Source organism: Melozone crissalis, unplaced genomic scaffold, assembly GCF_028551555.1.
Source record: "Melozone crissalis strain CALT ecotype California unplaced genomic scaffold, PUWL_Pcris_2 ptg000013l_1, whole genome shotgun sequence".
NCBI lineage: Eukaryota > Metazoa > Chordata > Aves > Passeriformes > Passerellidae > Melozone > Melozone crissalis.
The window spans coordinates 34,749,377-34,769,692 of NW_026535791.1; the positions used below are offsets into that span (position 1 = coordinate 34,749,377).

General features: G+C 37.0%; 1 protein-coding gene across 5 annotated transcripts in view; it reads right to left on the reverse strand.

The window, feature by feature from the left end:
* DZIP1 (DAZ interacting zinc finger protein 1) overlaps positions 1–20,316 on the reverse strand; it is a 40,832-nt gene that overhangs the window by 1,055 nt on the left and 19,461 nt on the right. Inside the window, exons 11-20 of one of the 5 annotated variants that reach the window (XR_008482860.1) lie at positions 20,239–20,298; positions 14,306–14,365; positions 11,161–11,306; positions 10,654–10,849; positions 8,075–8,204; positions 7,846–7,896; positions 6,849–7,051; positions 6,377–6,507; positions 2,683–2,854; positions 1,800–1,944 (exon numbers count right to left, since the gene is read on the reverse strand). Coding sequence is in view for 4 of the 5 variants with exons in the window: in XM_054272110.1 (XP_054128085.1) it covers positions 1,862–1,944; positions 2,683–2,854; positions 6,377–6,507; positions 6,849–7,051; positions 7,846–7,896; positions 8,075–8,204; positions 10,654–10,849; positions 11,161–11,306; positions 14,306–14,365; positions 20,239–20,298 (1,232 nt within the window). In the remaining variant the exon portion in view is untranslated. Of the gene's footprint in view, positions 1,945–2,682; positions 2,855–6,376; positions 6,508–6,848; positions 7,052–7,845; positions 7,897–8,074; positions 8,205–10,653; positions 10,850–11,160; positions 11,307–14,305; positions 14,366–20,238; positions 20,299–20,316 lie in introns of those variants that run through there. The other 4 variants (XM_054272110.1, XM_054272112.1, XM_054272111.1 and 1 more) reach the window with 4 other exon arrangements.

The following is a 20,316-nucleotide window of genomic DNA, read 5'->3' on the forward strand; positions in this document are numbered from 1 at the left end:
TTTACATACTGATGTAAATTTTATTATATAATATTTTAAGATTGATGTTGGTATTGTAAAGTTTATACCTGGAAATCATGAGCTGATGTTGCATTCTTGAAAAAAAAATAAACGAGGTATTTACTAATTCAGTTTGTCATGTCAGCTGCTTATGGGAATGGCATCATACACACTGTATTGGCATACTGCGGTTCAAAAATTCAGCTAGTGTGTTTTCTTTGTCTGTCCATGGAAATGTGATGACTTTTGAGGGAGTATTTGTACAAGTCAATAAATGAGAACAGAGATTACAAATGATCACAAAATGCTTTCTAGATTGAGTCCCTAAAATCAGACACAAACTCAGGTTTTTTGTGAAGTTTAAACTGATGGACCGGTGGAATTTCAATAAAAGTTGGTTATTTTGGGACAACAATGTAAATATAAAAATGAACAGTCCTATTTAATAATGGCACAGTATAGAAAAAGTTTTGTATCTGATATTGTCTAAATTACATTCAAACTACAAAGTCAAGGTTCTTTTTGTTTTATGTTATTTTTGTACTTCATTTAAGTAGAAACATTACTGTGTTTTTTTAAAGAAGGCAGCCAATATGGACAAAGCAGAAATGTCAAGTACTTCTGCCATGGCAGGTTAGTGCTTTCATTACTGTGGCTTGACATTGTGATTTTTTTTCCAGTTGTTGTCCTTTTATGCTAACAAAGACTGAATTCCAATACAAAAAAACCCCCAACAAACCAACTTCCCCATATAGGAGGCATTTAATGATTATTAGTTTTAGAGCTGAGGCTTTTTTCTTTTCATTTAGTGTTTATTGTAAACGTAAATGGTAGAAACGTAATAGTTTAATACATGGACATATTTTCTTTAAAATGTTGACAATTTTATATAAAGTTCATGATAAAATATAAAAAATATGCATTAAAGATTGTATAAAGAAATACTCTGCAGTATATTCTGTTCATTGGTTTCTTGCAGGACCAGTTTCAATCTTTAATGTAAACATTAGAGGCAAAATCTTCACCTCAGAGAAATGAAAGAGATTTCACCACTGAACTCATGAGTGTGCTGGTTTTGGCTGGGGTAGAGGTAATTTTCTTCACCGTGGCTGGTATGGGGCTGTGTCTTGGATTTGTGCTGGACACAGAGTTGGTAACAGAGATGTTTTTGGTATTGCTGAGCAGGGCTTGCACAGAGCCTTTTCTGTTTTTCATACCACCACATCAGTGAGGACTGGGGGTGCACAGGAGGTTTGGAGGGGACACAGGTGGGACAGGTGACTCGAACTGACCAAAGGGATATTCCAGACCATGTGACATCATGCACAGTATATACAGTGGGGGGTAAAGGAGGAAGAGGAAGACATTTGTATTGTCTTTTGTCTTCCCAAGCCACCATTACATTTGATGGGGCCCTGTTCTCCTGGGATGGCTGAACACCTGTCTGCCCATGGGAGCAGTGAATTAATTCCTTGTTTTGCTTTGCTTGTGTGTGTGGCTTTTGCTTTTCCTATCAAACTGCCTTGATCTCAACCCACGAGTTTTCTCACTTTTACTTTCAAGTCTCTCCCCAGTTCCACAGGTGAGGGAGTGAGTGAGTGGCTGCGTGGGGCTTGGCTGGGGTTAAACTGCCACAAAAAGAAAGAATTACTTTGTTTCCAAATAGACATGGCCACTAATGCATATTTCAATATTCTTTTTCAGAGTCAGACTGAAAGACACAAGAGCTCTGTAAACAGTATTCCTTGTTATTACAGGACCAATTAGAGAAGTTACTGGGAAACATTTGATGTTTTCACCTGCATTTTGAACCCCAGCAGAACCCAAAAGCAGGACCTCCAATCAATCAGGAATGGAACAATTATATGTCTGAAGAATCACTCCAGTCTGTTACAGTGACTAAGCTGCTTTTTAACGTGCTTGTATTATCAGCTTCATGAAGGCCTTTGAAAACAAACAGACAAAACAATTAATAGTTATTAATACTCTTTTGGGGATATTTTTACTTTGCATTTGTTTATAAAATAAAATGACATGCTATGTGAACAAATACCTTTGAGCTTCAGGAAGCCCCAAATTGCAACCAGTAAGCAAATGACAAGAGTTGATAATATGTAGATTGTTTCTCTCACAGAAGACAAGGCACAGTACAAGCTGTCAGTGCCAACCTTACCTTCCCTTCAAAAATAACCAGAAGTATCCTTATGTAACTGACACAGCTTTAACCTTTACATACATTGAAATGTTAGGGTTAAAAATTACTATATAAATTATATATAAGATTGAGGCTTTTGCTTTAGCACTAGTTCAAATATTTATCTCAGCCTGGTTAGTCAGTTAGATTGTTTGAACAAACCTGAAATGTTATTATTCTCAAGACAAAGTGAGTTCCCTTCTTTCTTAAATTTGGGAAGAAAGAAAACCTCAGATGATTAACTTTTAAGATGACGTTGAAGTCTGATAATATTATGGTTTAAAATCTCAAATTTAAGTTGGTATCTCTGTGTATTTATGTGTGTGTGTGGTTTATGTACCACTAAGTATCATAAAAACATTATATTTATATAGCAAGAAACCAAACACCAAGGTTCTCTTGTTCTTTTCTTACAAAACACCATGCAATGTGTAATACACTGTACTGAATCCTCCTCTAGGTGGGTCAGTCCCTTAAAAACACGTTACCTTCCTCCTTTGGTGCACTCTTCTTGGGAAGGCCCCATGCATGAACCACAGATGCAGCACTGGGCTCGTTTTTCTGAACTGTCATTGCCTTCTGAGCTCTGTTCTCTTTCATCAATAAAATGTCTTCTTCTACTGATGAAATATCCCAATCATCTTCATCAGCTTCTGCAAGCTAACAGGGACAAGAAAAAACAGGCATTTTTCCTTTGTCTGTTCAAGCTGTGCTGTGTTCTTTCCTAAACTCAACAATGTGAAACTGCTCAAGGAGAATGCACTGGCATGTGGCCTTTATGAAATCTATCATCTGAGTTTTAAAATCCACATTAATTCAATTACCTAAATGATATTAATTCACTGTTATCATTCTGAAACTAAAAGAGGCTTGGTTGTTTTTTTTTTAAGTCAGAAACTGCAAAGATTTTAAGTTCTGCTAGTTCTGTATTTGGCATAAACCTCTGTTTTCAGGTATTATATGCCAGCCTTAAAATAGGATTATTTTTTCTGGGATATTCGAGTGAGATGAAAGTCATTTAAGCATTAGAATGTAGACTACTTACATGAAAATAAAGATATGACATGCAAAGTGGCAGTTTACAAGCATTCTGCAGTCAAACTAGGAAAAAATATTGCAGTAAAGGCCTTTTCAATTTAAACCTAATTTATTTAAAGATAAAATTAAATAATGAACATTTTAAAAACTGCAGGGTGCTCAAACTTTAAATACACATTCCCCTCAAGGCTCAGTGTCAGCATGTACAAGCATATTTTAATTAAGTGGTGGATTTGTATGCTAAGTTCACAAAATGAGAGTCAATTCAGACAGATGAACCTGAAGGCAATGAGTCCATGGTCCCCCTCACCTCATCTGCCTGAAAACTGAGTATCTTCATTCAGCTTTAGTGAGAAGAGCTACAGCATTTCCCTATTTTTCAGTCAAATGTGGTTCGATGGATTTGAGCTGTTTTTAGAGAGCTTAACTGTGGAAAGCAAACAATGTTTTCTCCCAAAGCTAAAACCTTATTTCACTGGAGTCTCCAGTATTACAGTAAGGATCTAGATGGTGCTTCCATTGCACAGAAGGAAGGTTCAGATGCTATTAGAAAGCAATGTAAGGTATGTATACGCTAGAGAAAAATCAACAAATATGAACATGTCGTGTGTCTCAACAGTGGGTAAGAGACTCCAGTACTGCTTATCTTGCAACATAACTCCAGTTTAACATTGCAAACTGTTTTTCAAAAACTGACAGATCTGCTCAGTGTGCTGTATTATTAACATACCAGAATTCACTATTGCGCTGTTTCAAATGATCTGCGTTTGGAGGGTGTGGTAATGGGAAAGTCAGTCACATATATTGAGAAATGCTGGAGGAAGAGTTTCCTTGAACATTCAAGAAGTCCCAAACAATTGTTAAAGTAAAAAATGGAGATAAACATGTCAACTTCCAACAGAATTCAGTTTTGATCAAGTGTAAATACATGGCACCAATCAAAACTGCTAAACAGTTTTATTAACTCAAAGACTTATATAAAGACATCTACATTAAATATATAAATGTGGGCATAAATATATGCATATAATTACCAAAGTATACAAGATGGTTCTTCTGTAAAGACTGCAGAAAAAAAGCAGCAGTGCCTGCCCTGGTTTCATAAGTATGGTATTCTGAACTCATGGTGTCCATACAGGATCAGGGACACAATGTATACAAAATGAATCATAGCAACAATATTTTTCATAAAGTGATGAAAAGATGTGGGTTGGAAGAGATTTCAAAGATCATGCAGTTGAACTCCCCCATGATAGCCAGGAAAACCTTCCACTAGACCAGGTTGCTCAAAACCCTCTCCAACCTGACCTTGAACACTTCCAGGGATGGGGCATCCACAGTTTCTTTGGGTAACGTGTTCAGTGCCTCACCACCCTCACAGTAAAGAATTTCTTCCCAATATCTAATCAAAACCTACTGGCTTCTCATTATAGTCTAATTTTCTGTCTGTTCCATGATCTCTCTGGGCACAGAAGTAAGATTAACAGGCCAGTAGTTAATTCCACAGTTCTTCTTCTTACTTTTTTAAAAAAAATGGATTTATTTTCCTTTTTTCAATCAGAGACTACATTCAGCTGCGATGACTTTTCAATTATTACGGAAGAATGGCTTGGCAACTATAACAACCAATTTCCTCAAGACCCTGGGAAGAATCTCACTGGGTCCCATGGATTTATATAAGTTCAGGCTACTCTGGGGGTCTCAAACTCAACCTTCTACCACAGCAGGAGGGATTTCATTCCCTCAATACTAGCCTTAAGGTTCAGGGGCTTGAGAGATGTGGGAAGGGAGATTATCAATGAAAACCATGGCATTTTTAAAAGATAGGTTTTGAGATTTATTTTGCTACAGGTCTTTGCCTTTGAAGCCTAGATTCCTGAGCACAATGGCTCACCATCTAAAGATCCCTACAAAATCATCCTGCCAATTTAACTGTGAGCACTTTGTGTTCTTGAAAAATCTGACATTGGAAAAAGAAAGAAATTATATATAATATTATTTCCAAAGAATTTGGAAATAATACTAGATAAAAATTTGCACTGTAATAGTCATGTCTGCGTTGATAATCTTGAGTCTGGTGCAATTTGCAGCACCCACACAAGTCAATGGACAACTTAGGTGTCATCAATGGCAATTACAAGGACACAGGCTAAATGTGATTATGCCATCCTCATGGCCAAAGTTGATTAGGACAATCACTCCTTTCTGGAAAATGAAATAGAAGTGTCACCGTTTCTGGGGGAGTGATGAGTTTCAGACTTAACTCACGATCAGGAAGCCCTAGGGTATCAGTTTTATCATGGATAACACGATTCTCAGTAATTATTATTTGCTAATTTAGTGAAAAAATATTGTATTGAATGCTAGAACTAGTACCTCTCTGTCTACTTCAATCTAGTAACAACTACTCAAACTGAAATAAAATTGCTATCTGCTGTTGACTTCTCATTTGGAGTAACTTTTGTTCCTTTTAAAAACTGTTCAGACAAAGACCCCAAATTGCAGCAGAATGGTTTACCAATTATACAACTATAAACTGAGGAGAAGACCAGGATGTTAGGAGCCTGAGGGGTAAAAAAATCCATTGTGTTAGTGTTCTGCTGGTGAACACAGGCCATGCTCAATGGGCAGCAACAGATCTGACGAAGTCTGAAAGCAGTTAGTGATTGTGGACTGAGGCAGAACAAAGACCAATGGAATTTGTCCTCTCATTAAAATGTATTTAAGAAACCCATATTAGATAAAGCTCTAGACATAATGTTTTTAAATATTAGATAAGCAAATTCCTTTTTTCCTCCATCAAAACAAGACACTAGGAAAACAAGTGAAGGAGGACTCTCTATGCTGCTGGAATAGAAGATAAGAATGATGCCATGCCCAAACTTTGAGCTGTACTCATCCAAACCAATCAAGGTACAAGGTAAAAAAGCACTGTGGATGAAATAACTTGCCACTGGTCCCTTGTTAGCACTTTTCTATACACCAGTGCAGGGGTACCCAAAAAGACTACTTAGCTGTAATTCAAAAGCTGTCTTGAAAAATTAAGTTCTTTGTTGCATCAAGATGATTTCAGCGTGAAAAAAAATTCAACATACATATAGTTCAATTACTGAATGTAATAATGCTGCATATTAAAAGTGATACCTTTGGTTCTTTCACTCCTTCTTTCTTAGTAAATGCCTGTGCAACATTAATTCCTCCAGCTGGTTTGTTCTTACTTCCATGGTTAGAAAGACTCTCTCCAACTTGTTTAGTCAGTTTTTGAATAACTGTTGCTAAAATTCAGAGAAAAATTAAATTGACAGTTTCCATTCGCAAGGAGGGACTTTACTGTAAACCCTCTAGAAATTTTCCACAAAGTAAAAATAAATAAAAGATGTCTCTCTGAGACAAAGATTGTGTCTCTTCCTGCATTTATACAGAAGAGCATGATACACATCTTTAAGTAATACATTAACAGAAACACATTAGCAAAAACATGGTGTTTACCTATAGATATATACACTCAAGACTAGGTAGTCTGCCTTCACTATGTTTTCTAACACAAAAATATTACCATGAAATACAAAATCATGCACAGCTGTTACAACACCCATATACAAATGCAGTGAAAAACCTTTAGAAGTTTTGGCAGGTGTTCCAGTTTCTTGAGGTCCATTTTCCTCCCTTCCATCCCCATTGCTTTTGCCAAAAGGCTTCTGAAAAGCATGGACGATGCTGCTTGATGGTTTTGACTGCTTTTGCAATGCCTCTGGTGCTACATAAGACTGTTTGATATCATCTTCATCAACTTCTTCCTCTGAACTGAATGGTGGTGTTCTAAGGAAAACCACATGCAACATAAGCACTTACTGAGTTTCAGTGCATGCATCAACGCATACATGTTTAAGCTTCCTTGCATTTTCCTTTCCAATAATGTGCATTTTTCCTAGTGCAAAATGACAGAATCTCCCCTAAATTTTAACTATTTAAAAGAAAAAATTAAAAGAAATCACGCTGCTAATTAAATTCAGAAAGTTATCCCAAATGCTCTCTTATACACACATGGCTCTTTCCATTTACGCAACCATCTTTACAAAACAAAAGACCAATATAAAACATGGCTTGCCAGGCAAACACAGATGGGCTTTCATGGATCAGCAGGTAGAGCAAATTTCAGGGTCAAGGAATCTGTGCCACAGAAAGTCTCTTGTGACAATAGTTAGATGTGGGAATTTTTCAGTGCAGGAAGTGTCAAAGTCATGCACCTGTTGTGAATGAATATTGTATTTCATTTTGGCTGCACTATGAAAAAATAAAAAAAAAATTAGGTCCCCAAAGTCTCTAAATGCTATTAACACAGTCAGAAAAAGCATCTAAGAGAAAAAGTAAACAAAGTTATTGATCTTATTGAATATCTTTTTCTCAACCACAACAAAGAATACATATGCCAAAAGAACAACATGCTATCATTCAGGGATTATAACAACACACTCAAATAGAGTAACACTTTAAAACAAAAAGTTATTGTATGCAGCCCAGACAATATTTATGAATTTAGCTTAATAATAGTTTTTGTGTGGCAAACGTCAACAAAAATGTTGTCTTCAAAAAGGCAAGGAAACAAAACATACGTGATGCTAGATGTCTTTCTGGAAGCTCCACTTCCAAGAATCTTCCTGGGGCTAAAAATAATGAGACAAGCTATTTCAAGACTGATAGAAAGCATAAAGCTTATATGGAAGTTTTGTGAATTCTTTCCTCAATTCTTACAATTGAGGAAATGTTCACATCAGCCACAAAACCCCAAACCCATAGTACTGTTATGTGAGGGATGAGTGTTTTTAGAATGGCATCTCTTACTTTGGTGTAGAACTATAGTCAGGGATGATTGCTCTTTGTCCAGGTGGGCGGGCAGCTGATGGAGACCACTTGGACGGTTTTGGAGGTGTGGCAAGTGAGGAAATTCCCAATGGGTGGCTCCTGTGTTTTTCTACAAGAAAAGTTATCTATGTCATTCATACAATCAACATTCAATATCTTTCACATTTAATTTCTACAATTAAAGATGCTGAAGACTATAGTTTCACATAAAAAAAGAAGAAAAAATGCAGTTCTTTTCTTCCAAGCAGTTCAGAGCTACCATGATTTGGGTTAAAAAGGGCAGCAATTTGGAAAAAAATAAACCCCCTCAGACACATTTCAGAATTTAACCCTTGGCCATGCCAAGCATTTTGATCCAGGAAATTAGGCTTGTGATTGCAATTGTATTGTTAGTGCTATATACAACTACCAACAGTTAATGTTTATAAACATATATACAAATATATATATATATGTACAGATGTATGTATATATACATGTGTGTATGTATACACATATGTATGTGTAATATGTGTGTATATATACTTCTGGAAATTCAAAAAACCACATATTTTGACAGACTGGCTCTTTGGAATGGGACCAGATCTAGGGTCAACAGACTGTTCATGCACCCGGTGTGGGAGCTGTAGTTACACTTTTGCAACACAGCGATACAGTACCCGGTGGAGAAGGCCCCATGGAGGTTGTGTGTGCAGCAGAAAAGGGGAAGAATGGGTTAACAGCCTCAGGTTTAGACATTCCTACATCCAAGTGTCAAGGGCACAAAGGAGGTGAAGTTTCTCAGAGCCTGATAGATTAATGAAGCTGCTTCTGATACCTTGGAAAAATAGAGCATAGGTAGAATCTGTCTAGATTAGAAGAATTGCAACAGTTAATGGGAAATTTAGGATATTGGTGCAAACATCCCTGGTTTCTCTATTATTGCCCACCCCTTGTACAGTTTGCTCCAAAAGGGAAAGTCATGGGAGTGGACTGAGCAACACATGAAGCAGTTCTGGAGCTTGGTCCCACAACCCCCCCAGGGACCCTATTACAGCAGAATGGGATTCTGCTGAGAACATGGCACTGCAGCTTGTTTCACACTGGCCCTGATGGACTAGAGAGATTCAGCCCAACTGCATTGAAAGAGACAGAACAGAGATATTCTGAGCTGGAAAAGGGACTTTAATCATTAGTCCAAGCCGTTAAAGGAGTTGAGCCACTAAGGGATAACCTGTCTGGACAAACCCCAATGAAAGCTGTATTGCTTTCTTTTTCCAGTAATGATACTGAGAATGACGCCAGCACATCTTCACTGAAGATCAAGTTAATAATCTGAGGACTCCTTATCCTTGTTGTAGAAGCAACTATTGCCATCATGAACCAAATTTGGTTCACACATCAACAAGCTTGACCTGCAGGATGGAGACCCTCACTTCTATCTATGGAAGCTAATAACTACGGTAACTAGAGTGCAACATTAATTCTTCCACACTTCTCACTTGGGAAATTTACTGTGGCAGCAAATATAAGGGAAGGAGATGAGGGCACTTTGCCCACTGAAATTAGAAAGGCAACCTCAATGCCACTGAATTTGACAGGGAATTTCAGTCCTGGTAGCATCTAATCAATTTGACTTAGGAGCTCATTAAGAATACAGTAAGGAGGAAGATGGACAGCATCAGTGGTCAGACTCCCTCTTCGGATGGTCTGAAGCTAGAAGAATTTTCAATAAACTACTTCATCCTATTGTTGCTATGTTAATCCTGACTCTAATATGTTTTATCATAGACATGCACATAAAAATCTGTATAATGATCTGTCAGAAACATATACAGTCTGGGTGTGGTATAATGAAAGGTGTGGGGGAGAGGTATGAGCAATTGTTCTACACAGACCCTCCAAAAATCCATTAAACAGGTGTGATAGGGGCACCAAATTGAAGGTGTTTCTGTAGTCATGGGGTGGATAATGTAGGAACGAGGCCTACAGCGATGAGATCTATGATGAAGGGACTTCCATGAGATATGCCAAGAGATGTGTAGCTAAGGGACTATGTGGCCATGATGGCATGCTGAGGGTGTGGTAGGTTATCAGGCAAAGGCTGGATGACCCTCATCACTGCAGTCAGCCAGGGAGGAGGGATTGAGGCTAAGGTGTCACTGTTGGAGAATCTGGGTTCACAAAACAAGACCAGACTCAGACTGTGACCCACATTACTGGTGTACCTGGGAACATGATCAGACTTCAAATGCTGAATTGGTTAAAATCAGAAATTAAGCACAGCCATATTCAGCCCTTCAGATCTGTGAGGACCAGCTGGGAAGCAGGGAGGTTTATTTGCTGCCAAAGTGCCACACTCCCAAGACAACACTATGTATCTTGCCAGAGTTAAGATATTTGCTGTTAAACACCATGTCAAGAACTCTTTAAAGAAAACAGTTTAGTTGTCCATAACTGCATAGAATGTTGATATGGAAAAGCAGGAAAGCAGCTATACAGAAATGTTGTCAAATAAAACTTTAAACAGCAGTTATAAAATGTAAGACAATGAAATAAGGCCCAAAATGCACTGTAACCTTCACCAGGAAGATGAGTACAGGCATCAGATCTGCTAGAAGATAATGATCTCTCTTCAATCCGAAGGCCAACTTGACGTTCAAGGCGCTCTCGAATTCCTTGAATGGCAGGCTCATGCCTCCCTTTGCGTTCTCTGGCATATTCAATAGCTCGCAAAATTTTATTTAAGCGATCACTTGATATTCCACGAACACCCTAAGGAAACAAATTGTATTGTAAGCACTCTTTTAGACTTCAGATATCAGAAAGCTTGCAGAAAAATCACAGAAGTTGGTAACATTGCCCACAAGTGTAGCCATATCCTCCACAGCTGTAATTTGATGGCTATCCCCTCAGGTTCCTGGTTAAGGATCCCCTCAGGTTCCTGGTTAAGGAATAACAGTTATTTAAAACATGGAAATTTAGCTTTGGATTTTATAGGTTGAGAACTGTAGTACACAAGTAAAAGAGAACAGAAGAAAAATGGTACAAAGATTACCCTCCTTTCAAATAACTCAATATCTTACTGCTTTAATTCCCAAGGATTCCAGCTTCTCCTCCAGAGCTTGCTCCAAAACAACTCGCAATTCTTTAGTTAAAGAAGGATCAGACTTCAGAGCATTTATTAAATAGTGCTTACTTCTGTCTGGTTTTAGATCAATTTTCTCAATTTCTGAAATAAGAAGGAAAAATGCTGTTAAGAGACATTTTTTAAATCCACATTACATGAGACAATTAAAAACTGCACTTAAGCATGCATTCTTTAGAACCAGCATAGACCTATATGTGCCATTTTTATCTACCTGGAATTATGTAATTTTCAAAATATTGGGCTAGCTTACAAAAGCCAGCTCACTTGGAATTTGTACCTCTGCACATTATACTCACCATCACAAGTATCTTATTGCTCATTACAGAATCACTATAAAGATACAGCACTGAATATTTGGGAACAAAGATCTTTACTTCTGGCATTGTACTCGAAAACTTCTGATAAAGAGAGACTATCTTTTGATACTTAAGTTCTCTAAATCTGGTATTTCAAAGAAAAGCTGAATTCCAGCAGGATCCAGAACAAGAATACTACAAACTTTTTCTTAAGAAAAGCTTTGAACAATACGACGTTCTCTGAAATTAAATCTATTGAAATTAAACCTTTACAAAGTTGTAAAGGTTTAATTTCAGTAAGGTTGACTTTCAAAAGTCTTGGTAAAGACAAAACCTTGTCTGGGGCAGACTGTTTCACAGAAAATACATGATGGATAATAGCCATCTTCAAAAATCTTTCAAGGACAAAGTTCAGTGTCGTGTTTTCTTCTATGCAAGTCTGTGACATAATACATACTTAAAAGCAGACAAAGAAGTTCCTATCTCTTTCCCTTGCATTGCCAACATTGACACTTATGTCAATAAAAAACTCTTATGCAAGCAATAAAGAATCATCTAGACAGATTCTTCCATCTAAAATGAAGACTGACATTTAAGTTAGGCCAAAATATTATTGGGTCATACAGGAAAGTAAAGAAGCAAAACACACTCATTTAGAACCTGTCTGTAAACTGTCACTGGCAAGACAAAATTTTACTGAATGTCACTTAAAGTAAATGAAGCAATAATCTGTGGAACCATGATGGCTGCTTCTGTCTGGCAGTGGTCAGCAGAACTGGCTAAGGGTATAAAACATCCCAGAAAAGCTGTAAACCACACTCCCAACTCCCCTGAAATAACAGGAAAATCCTGGGCAGGAGTTTGTGTCTTCCCATAATGGCTTACAGGGCAGCAAAGTCACCTGCCACCCAATAGACAAGGACAGGAATGAAAGCATAATTCCATATTGTAACTTTCAAATATTTTATTTTTAAAAAAAATGTGCCTCTTTTTCTATTTGTAAACAATGTCAGCTTATTAAAAAGCAGTTCCATTTGCTTTTCGTTTTTCTTTAAGGGAAAGACAAGCACCCTAAAGAGGAGACAAAAAAGCCTCAAGATGCACAAATGACATATTAGGCAGTTTTGAGAAACTGGCTTCCCATGGGGTCCTGGAAAGAACTATAGGCAATGAAAACTGAGAGTCCATCTGCCATACTATTAGATCTGTGTTGAAGAGGATATAATCAAGCTGAAATCTCATCTAGTTTTGGGAACTGTGTGGACAACTCAGTCCCTGACAGAGATGACATTAAAACTGATTTATCTGGGGAACTGAGTCCTAGAAGAGTCAAACAATTGGTCTTGAGGGAACACAGGGCTATCTGACTATCCCCATTCAGGACAAGATGGCGTCATGCAGTACCAAATCTTCCCAAAAACCCATAAATTAGACATTTTAAAGTGGAAGGCTCCCAGAAGCCTTCTGAAAATCCTATCTCTTTCCAAGGTTAATCCTTACAAAAAATAGATACATTTAAACTCATTTTTAAATTCCTAATTACTAAATACTAACAAGGGTAACAAAACTACCCAGCATTATCCTAATTAATGACAATATTAATTCTTGCTAATTAACTCAAGCCAAATCCTCTTTGCCAGAGCAATTATGTAAGGAACTGTTTTCTTATTCATCCCCAAATACTAGATTTAACTTTTGAGATAAGGGACTTTACATCTGGTCCACTGTCTCAGCTCCTACATAATCTTAGAAAATGATGTTCTGAGTCAAGAATTTTCACACTCTCCCTTACAAACGACTGTCATCAAAACCAAAAAAATCTTGGTCTATCTTTTCAGACTGCATTCTTTCTTTTCTCTTATGCCCTTCAGGCAATGCCTTTAGGCACAGCAGAAGAAACAAAGACAATCCATCAAGAGAGAAGATGGCAAGCAAGAGAAACAGCAGAAGGAACGGCAAAAATGCAAACAGCCTTTATTTCAGATTGTTCAGAGGCACTGGATTTTCCCTGGGGAAATCTCCCAACACACAGACGTATTCAAACATTGATTTTGTTTTCAAAACAGCACCATTCCTTTGAAATTTAAACCCGCTGGCTGTAGGATTCAAGACTGATTTTGATTTTCACACACAGAAGAGATTTTTATTTGGTGTTTCACTATTAGCTGCCTTCAGGAGAAGAACAAAATGCAGGATGAGCCAGTGCTTTCTGTTCTGTCACTGTACATGTGGCCTTCTCCAAGGTCTCCTCAGAAGAGGCACAACAGCTGCCAATGCTGGGCTATGTAACTTTACTCTGAATTGCACAGCCCTGGCTGGAGCTGTGGCTCCTTATGGGTAGGTGCAAGTCAGATTGCTTGTAAAAGTATCTGTGATGCATTCATGAAAGCTGGCAGCTCCAACCATCAATTTCCTTCCACCTGAACTCTTTATCCCCTTATGCAGAGTTTAAAAAGGGAGTGAGCTCATATTGCAATAGTGTCAGCACCAAAAAATTCCTAGTCAGGGGCTTTTCCCCATCATTTTTGCTCTGCCTAGTTCAAATCCCTTTAGACATGTGACTGCTTTAAAGAAATTAGCCAGATTTTCATAAAAACATTGAACTTGGATAAGGAAATCATAATATTTATAAGCAATAGCAAACAGGAGACTGACACAAACAATATTCCCACCCAAATCACACAAATATACTGAAATACAATGAAAAATACTGTAGGCATCAAATAATATTTTTTGTTTTCGAGAAACACATGCCAGCATATTTTGAGCTGAATCAATCATTACCTTTTTCCTCTTCTGAAAGCTCCTCTATGGGCTCCAGCATATGCACCAAGGGTGCCTGCTCTAATAATGAGGAAGAAGAGGAACACCAGAAAAAAGGACAGAAAAAGGTCAAGGTCCAGAGAGGGAAAGTCAGAAAAAAAAACACCACACCGATGTCAACTTTCTTGAGTGCTGACAACCTGCTTAACCACCACAAACCCACTGCAACATGACTCTTCAGTGCCTCAGGGGTACATTTTTGTAGAGGAGACCCTAATACAATAGTCACTTCAGGAGTGATTCTGCTGTCCAAACACAGGTGTATGGTGTCATCCCAGATACATCAGAGTTTTAAGCTGTCAGTGCAAGGCTGACTGATACATCACACAACTTCTGGAATGGCACCAGGTAAGCCAGGTAGGGTAGTTTTAGACATCTACAATGACAGGGCCACCCAGAATTACATAAATCAATATTGATGTTCATTTCTCATAAGAAGAAATTTTTTAAGACACATTTAAAAATATAGTTTATGTCCAATTTTATACTAAAAGTTTAAAAAAGACAAGTGAAATGGACAAAGTAAACCTCAAAAATATATAGAAAAATATACTAACTCAATATTCCAGAGAGTTAAGTACTGAGTCCATACATGCAAGAGATTTAACATATATATATATATATATATATATATATATATGTGTGAGATAATTCCCAATAAACCAATTTTAAAAATCTTCAATCACTCCAACTGAGTAAGACTCAGTATTATCATGTGTTTTAAAGAATTCTTGCAATGTCTGTGCTGCAAACAGCTTCCTAAACACAATGAATTTTTCATTCTATAGGCTGTCAGGTACAATTTGCTTCACAAAAAATGAAGTCAGACTACAGTTTATTTACTTTATTAACTTATAAGACATGCTTGAAAATAAATATATGTAGACGAATTCAGGTTTTTAAAATGTTAATATTCACCTTCTACAAATTAATTGCCATCAATGAAAACTACAGCTTGAGTGTCCTGTAGGGTTTACAATAAAAACAGGTATGCAAACTGTACTTTCAGCATCCAGCTACAGGCATTGTAAGAGAAAACAATTTATTGGTCAGTATTTTGGGCCTACATGCATTTTCCCCATCCTTCACAAAAAAACCTCTTGCACTATAAATGGTTGTTATGCTCTATGGGTAGAAGGGGAGGAGTGATGCTGCATGAAGATGTTCTTTGGCATTTCTTGTACACCAGGTACAAACATGGATGCTCTGTGACAGGTAATCACAGTGAAATGAGCATTTGGGGCCAAGTGACACTGCCACATCTCCAGTATTCCCCAAGTAAAGGGGATTAAATCTAGTGGCATAAATGCTTGGGGATGAGAGCTGATCTCTCCATGCTTTCCATGCCTGTGGTGATATTCAGCTTCTCACCTGCTTTTCCAAGCCAATTAGCAGACTTAAGATTTGCTCCCACAGAACTTGCACTAAATAAGAAGTTTTAAAAAAATGCTTCTTATACCATCACAAATCATTAACAAGATGCAAATATCAAGTATCTTAGGACAACTTATCTTATTTAAAAGCAAAACTCTGAGAAACAAATGGGTTTCTGGTCTTTTAATCTCTAAGGCTGTAAAATTTACCGTGGCCAGAGCATTCCTGGGCACTGGAACATGACCCTCCACACTACTGCTCCTGGCACACTGCTGCCCTTCACCAATTAAGATCCTCCAAAACAGTGTTCAGACACAGTTTGGAATCATTCCCAAAAGCCTGAAATGTGTCTGTTTAGAAGGACAGAGCCTAAAGCACAGATTAAATGTTCTAGGAAGATTTAATTAAGCTGCATGGGCACTGAGGCTTCTGAGTTTCTTGGCTGGACTTTTCAATCAGTAAGGCAGTTGCTGTGTAGTTGGATTTAATCTATGCTTGTTTTACCTGTACTTTACTCAAATGCTCTCTGCTTAAAGGGGCTGACTCATCTCTGCACAAGCCCTTGCCAAGTGATTTAATGTAACAGGAAAATCCCAGTCCCCAGAACTCAGACCTGAAAATGGTCTGCTGATCAGGCATAAAGGTACATGCTTCTCTTCCACAGTGTACCAGAAACAGAGGAAATGAAAAACCAGGAATTACTAAGAACAGTTGCATGAGCAGACCTAAGATGCATTACTGTCATGTGTAATAATGTTGTCCACTGCATGGTAACAGAAGAGATCAAATGCTAAGGCAGGAGGGAGTGCAACACCTGAAAACACCAACTTCCCTTATGTAAACAAGCCTTTTCTTTCTCTTCAGTGTACACACATTCTAAGAGATATCTATTAAACATCACAATGGAATCACATTTAAGAAAAGCCATTACTCTGGTTTAGACAGGTGTGGAGATGACCCCCCTTAAGGAGCCCTCTCCTTATGTTTATCAGAGATGTGCTTCTTCTGGCCATCTATCATCACATACTAAATATCATCAAATATTCTAGCCATCATTAAGGCCAGCAGAGGTGTGTCTATCATCCCCTATCTTCCAGAGTATCTCTTCTCCCAGCTATTATGTGTGGAGACACATGTTGACATGTATCAAAAGTACAGGTTACCTTAATTTTTCAGTGGATAATTATACTACTGAAAAATTATGTGCCCAGCATACTTTAAGAAATAATTAAATACCTGTTTTAAAGAGTATTTGAAGACAATTTCTACACAGGTGGAAGAGGAAAATATATTCAACAATAATGAAGGATTCAGGCTGTGTATGTTTCATGCATATAATATATTTTTGTCTCTTCTTATGTACAAGTTAAAAATATTCTGACAGTACTATTGGAAAAGCAGTCTTCTGGCCAACATTTAAAGATGAAGTCCAATCTATTTATGTTGAAATATGAAATGCTAAAAAACTTTTAGCCTGAACAGAAGCAATAAAATTATCTATGGTGTAGTGTCATCTACAGTAAGCACTTTGCACTTGCAATGTAACAACCTAGGAAAAAATGTAAAATGTAAGCCATGGCTACACTTATTTCATGCTCCTTTAATTTATACTCAAATTACACATACAAAGAGCTGCCAGACCTAATCTATGATACCTGTAATTGTTTTTCAATTAATGCACTTAATATATTTTTTTCTCCTAACTGATCAATAGAAAGCCACATACTGTACATAAGCAGTAGAAATATTAATTTTAAACCAGTATTCCTAAGTGTGATTTTTTTTGACACTTACCTGAGGCCCTTAAGTTAGGAACCCAGTCACCCCAGACTCCTCCTACTGTCACCGAAGGGACACAGGCAACTTCAAAGAGCATTCAGATCTTAGTTCAGCTGAACCAAACTCTGAAGGAGCCCCTTTTCTCTGTTTACTGTCTAGAAAGAGTAAGTACTTTAACCTAATTTTCCTCAGATGCTTCAGCTATGTCCCTAGTGATAGCTGAGCCTTGGTGTCCACACCATGTCTGCAGAGTGAGGCACAGGTTTTAATGAACAATCTAATTGGTAGCTTTGCCTTTTAACTACTGTCTTCAATTCCACCTAATATTATTGACCTAACAAAGACTAAATATTGAACAAGTATCAACATTTCAAGAGTAATAGAGAAGCCAAAGCCCAATTTTTAAATATTGCTTAGAAATAAATTGTAATTAATCTGTTGCCTTTTTGTGAGACTGAAGTAATATTTGAAAGTAAGACCTAAGTTATATCTGCACAAAACCCTACAGGTAGCTCAGAAATGGACAGAAGAATGTTGAGCCAGAATGGCATTCAAGGAGCTCTACTAGCTCTCACAAGAAGTCAGGAATATTAACACAAAAACATCAGACTAACATAGTCATTCTCCTACTTTACACCTAGGATAACTCACATTTGCAACTTGGGTACCTTTTCATAACACAGATTTAAGATGTGCAGAATGAATACTAGGATGCAACAGCATCTGAGTGGCTTTGAAAAGTGTACTTAAGTTCACCTCAGAGAGCCTTTTCTAGAATTAATTAAAAAAAAAAAAGAAGATATTTTATATGCAGGCAATTATAAGATGATCTGTGCTAAATAAATTTGTCTACAGAAGTTACCAGGAAGAGTTTTCCTTTTCATAAAGGCATGAGATGCAGTCATGATGTCTTAATTCAGAAAGTCAATCCCTTGAGGAGTCCTGAAAACTTCGGGAAAGACACCATAACTTCTGCTAACCTCCAGAAAATTAGGTAAGGCAAGTTTAAAAAACAATCCAGAAGGGAAGAAAGGGGACAGACAGAGAGACCTGCAGAGATAAATAAAATAGTAATCAGCAAAGGAATCTGAAGGGAACACCTTCTTTGAGGTTTCATAATAAACTGATGGTGAATCTTTTGTGTATCAATAGCAGGAATAGCCTTTTCTATCTTGAGAAGTTTCACAAGATGTCACAAACTTCATATTTGAAGCCGCAAGAAACTATGGAAGATCTGAATGAGCTAAATCATTAAATTGTCAGAGTACAAAAAATACTAATGTTCACAGGACTGTTCCTCAGGAAGTGTACTCAGTACAAATGAAAGCAAATGCACAAAGGAACTAATGCTTGACGAGCTTGGTGGGTAAGTCTTTAGCAGCAATAATCTTCACAAAACTTAAATCTTAAATTCAGGGCAAATGCTAAAATATGTGCTGTGAGATTTCTTAGCCAGAACCAGAACTGCTATTCTGGTGTAATGAGGCTGGCTTAAATGCAAAGGAATTAATTGTTCAAAATGCTATCCCTAATTCTCTATACTTCATAGACTATTACTTTAGTCTACACAATATTCATCCATATAGTTTAACTTAGGAAGCTACAAGCAATGAACTACTAAACCTTGCATAGTTTAGAAAAAAATCTCTGTATTATTCAAATAATGTTGCCATAGAATAATTAGCAATAATACAATCACTTTTACTTTTTAAACTAATTCTTGTCATAACACATAGTTGAAAATGAGCACTACATGAGTTTTTCATTCCTCATCAAGTCATTGAAAGCTTGGTACATAATGCCCTTTCTCCACAGGGGCATTTTCAAAACTTTTTGTATTTAGTGAAAAAGAAAAATCATCTACATTTTTCACAGACAAATTCCATTTAGTCTCCCTGTGACAGGCTTAAAAACTAAGAGAAATAATTAGAAAAAAAAAATTCAACTACAATTCAAATCAGTAAACTGTTTTTAAACATTTTGCTTGCTTGTTTTTCATTACTTAAAAGGAAAATAAAGAATTAGTTGATCACAGAATATTGGTATAGTAACAAAACTCTCCATTAATTTGCAAACTGATTAAAAAACAAAACTATTTTCACAAAACAAGGTACAAAACAATGTAAATATAGCTCCCTTGCCCCCCTCCCCTTCTAAAGGATACCACAGTGCCACAAGTTAAAATACCTAAATAATGATCCATATGTAACCTCAGGTATACTCTGGAAGAACTAGGACAGGATATGTGCCTATTTTGATTATTTCTTCTGTATTTTTACTCCTTGCCATTTGAAGTCACATGGAAAATACAGTATTTCAAGAATTGCAAACAAACATCTCCACATGTTTTCCTATACAAACTCCAGTAGATGCATGTACCTACCCAGTACATGCATATAATGTACCTATCCAGCATAAGCATATTTTCCATGAGAAAACACCAATTTCTTCCTCAATATATTTCATCTGTTTCAATAATATAACTATTCTAGGAAATATTCTAAGATTATTTTAATTTGTTTTTCATTTATTCTTCTCAGTAGTACATCCTTATAATTATTTTCATAGAAATTTTCAACTCTGACATAGAAATTAGGTTCTTTCAATACAACTACTCTTAGATCTATGATTTGACAAAAGCAAATGATCTGAGAAATTATATAACAAATGATTTGACAAACCTATGATCTGAGAAAAGCAAGGGCTAGATTGGAAAGTAAGGTCCTATCAACAAAACTTACCAGGAGGAGGAATTGATGGAGTTGGTTTAGATTCTTGAAGACGCTCTACAGGAGTGTTCACTAAAATAACATAATAGT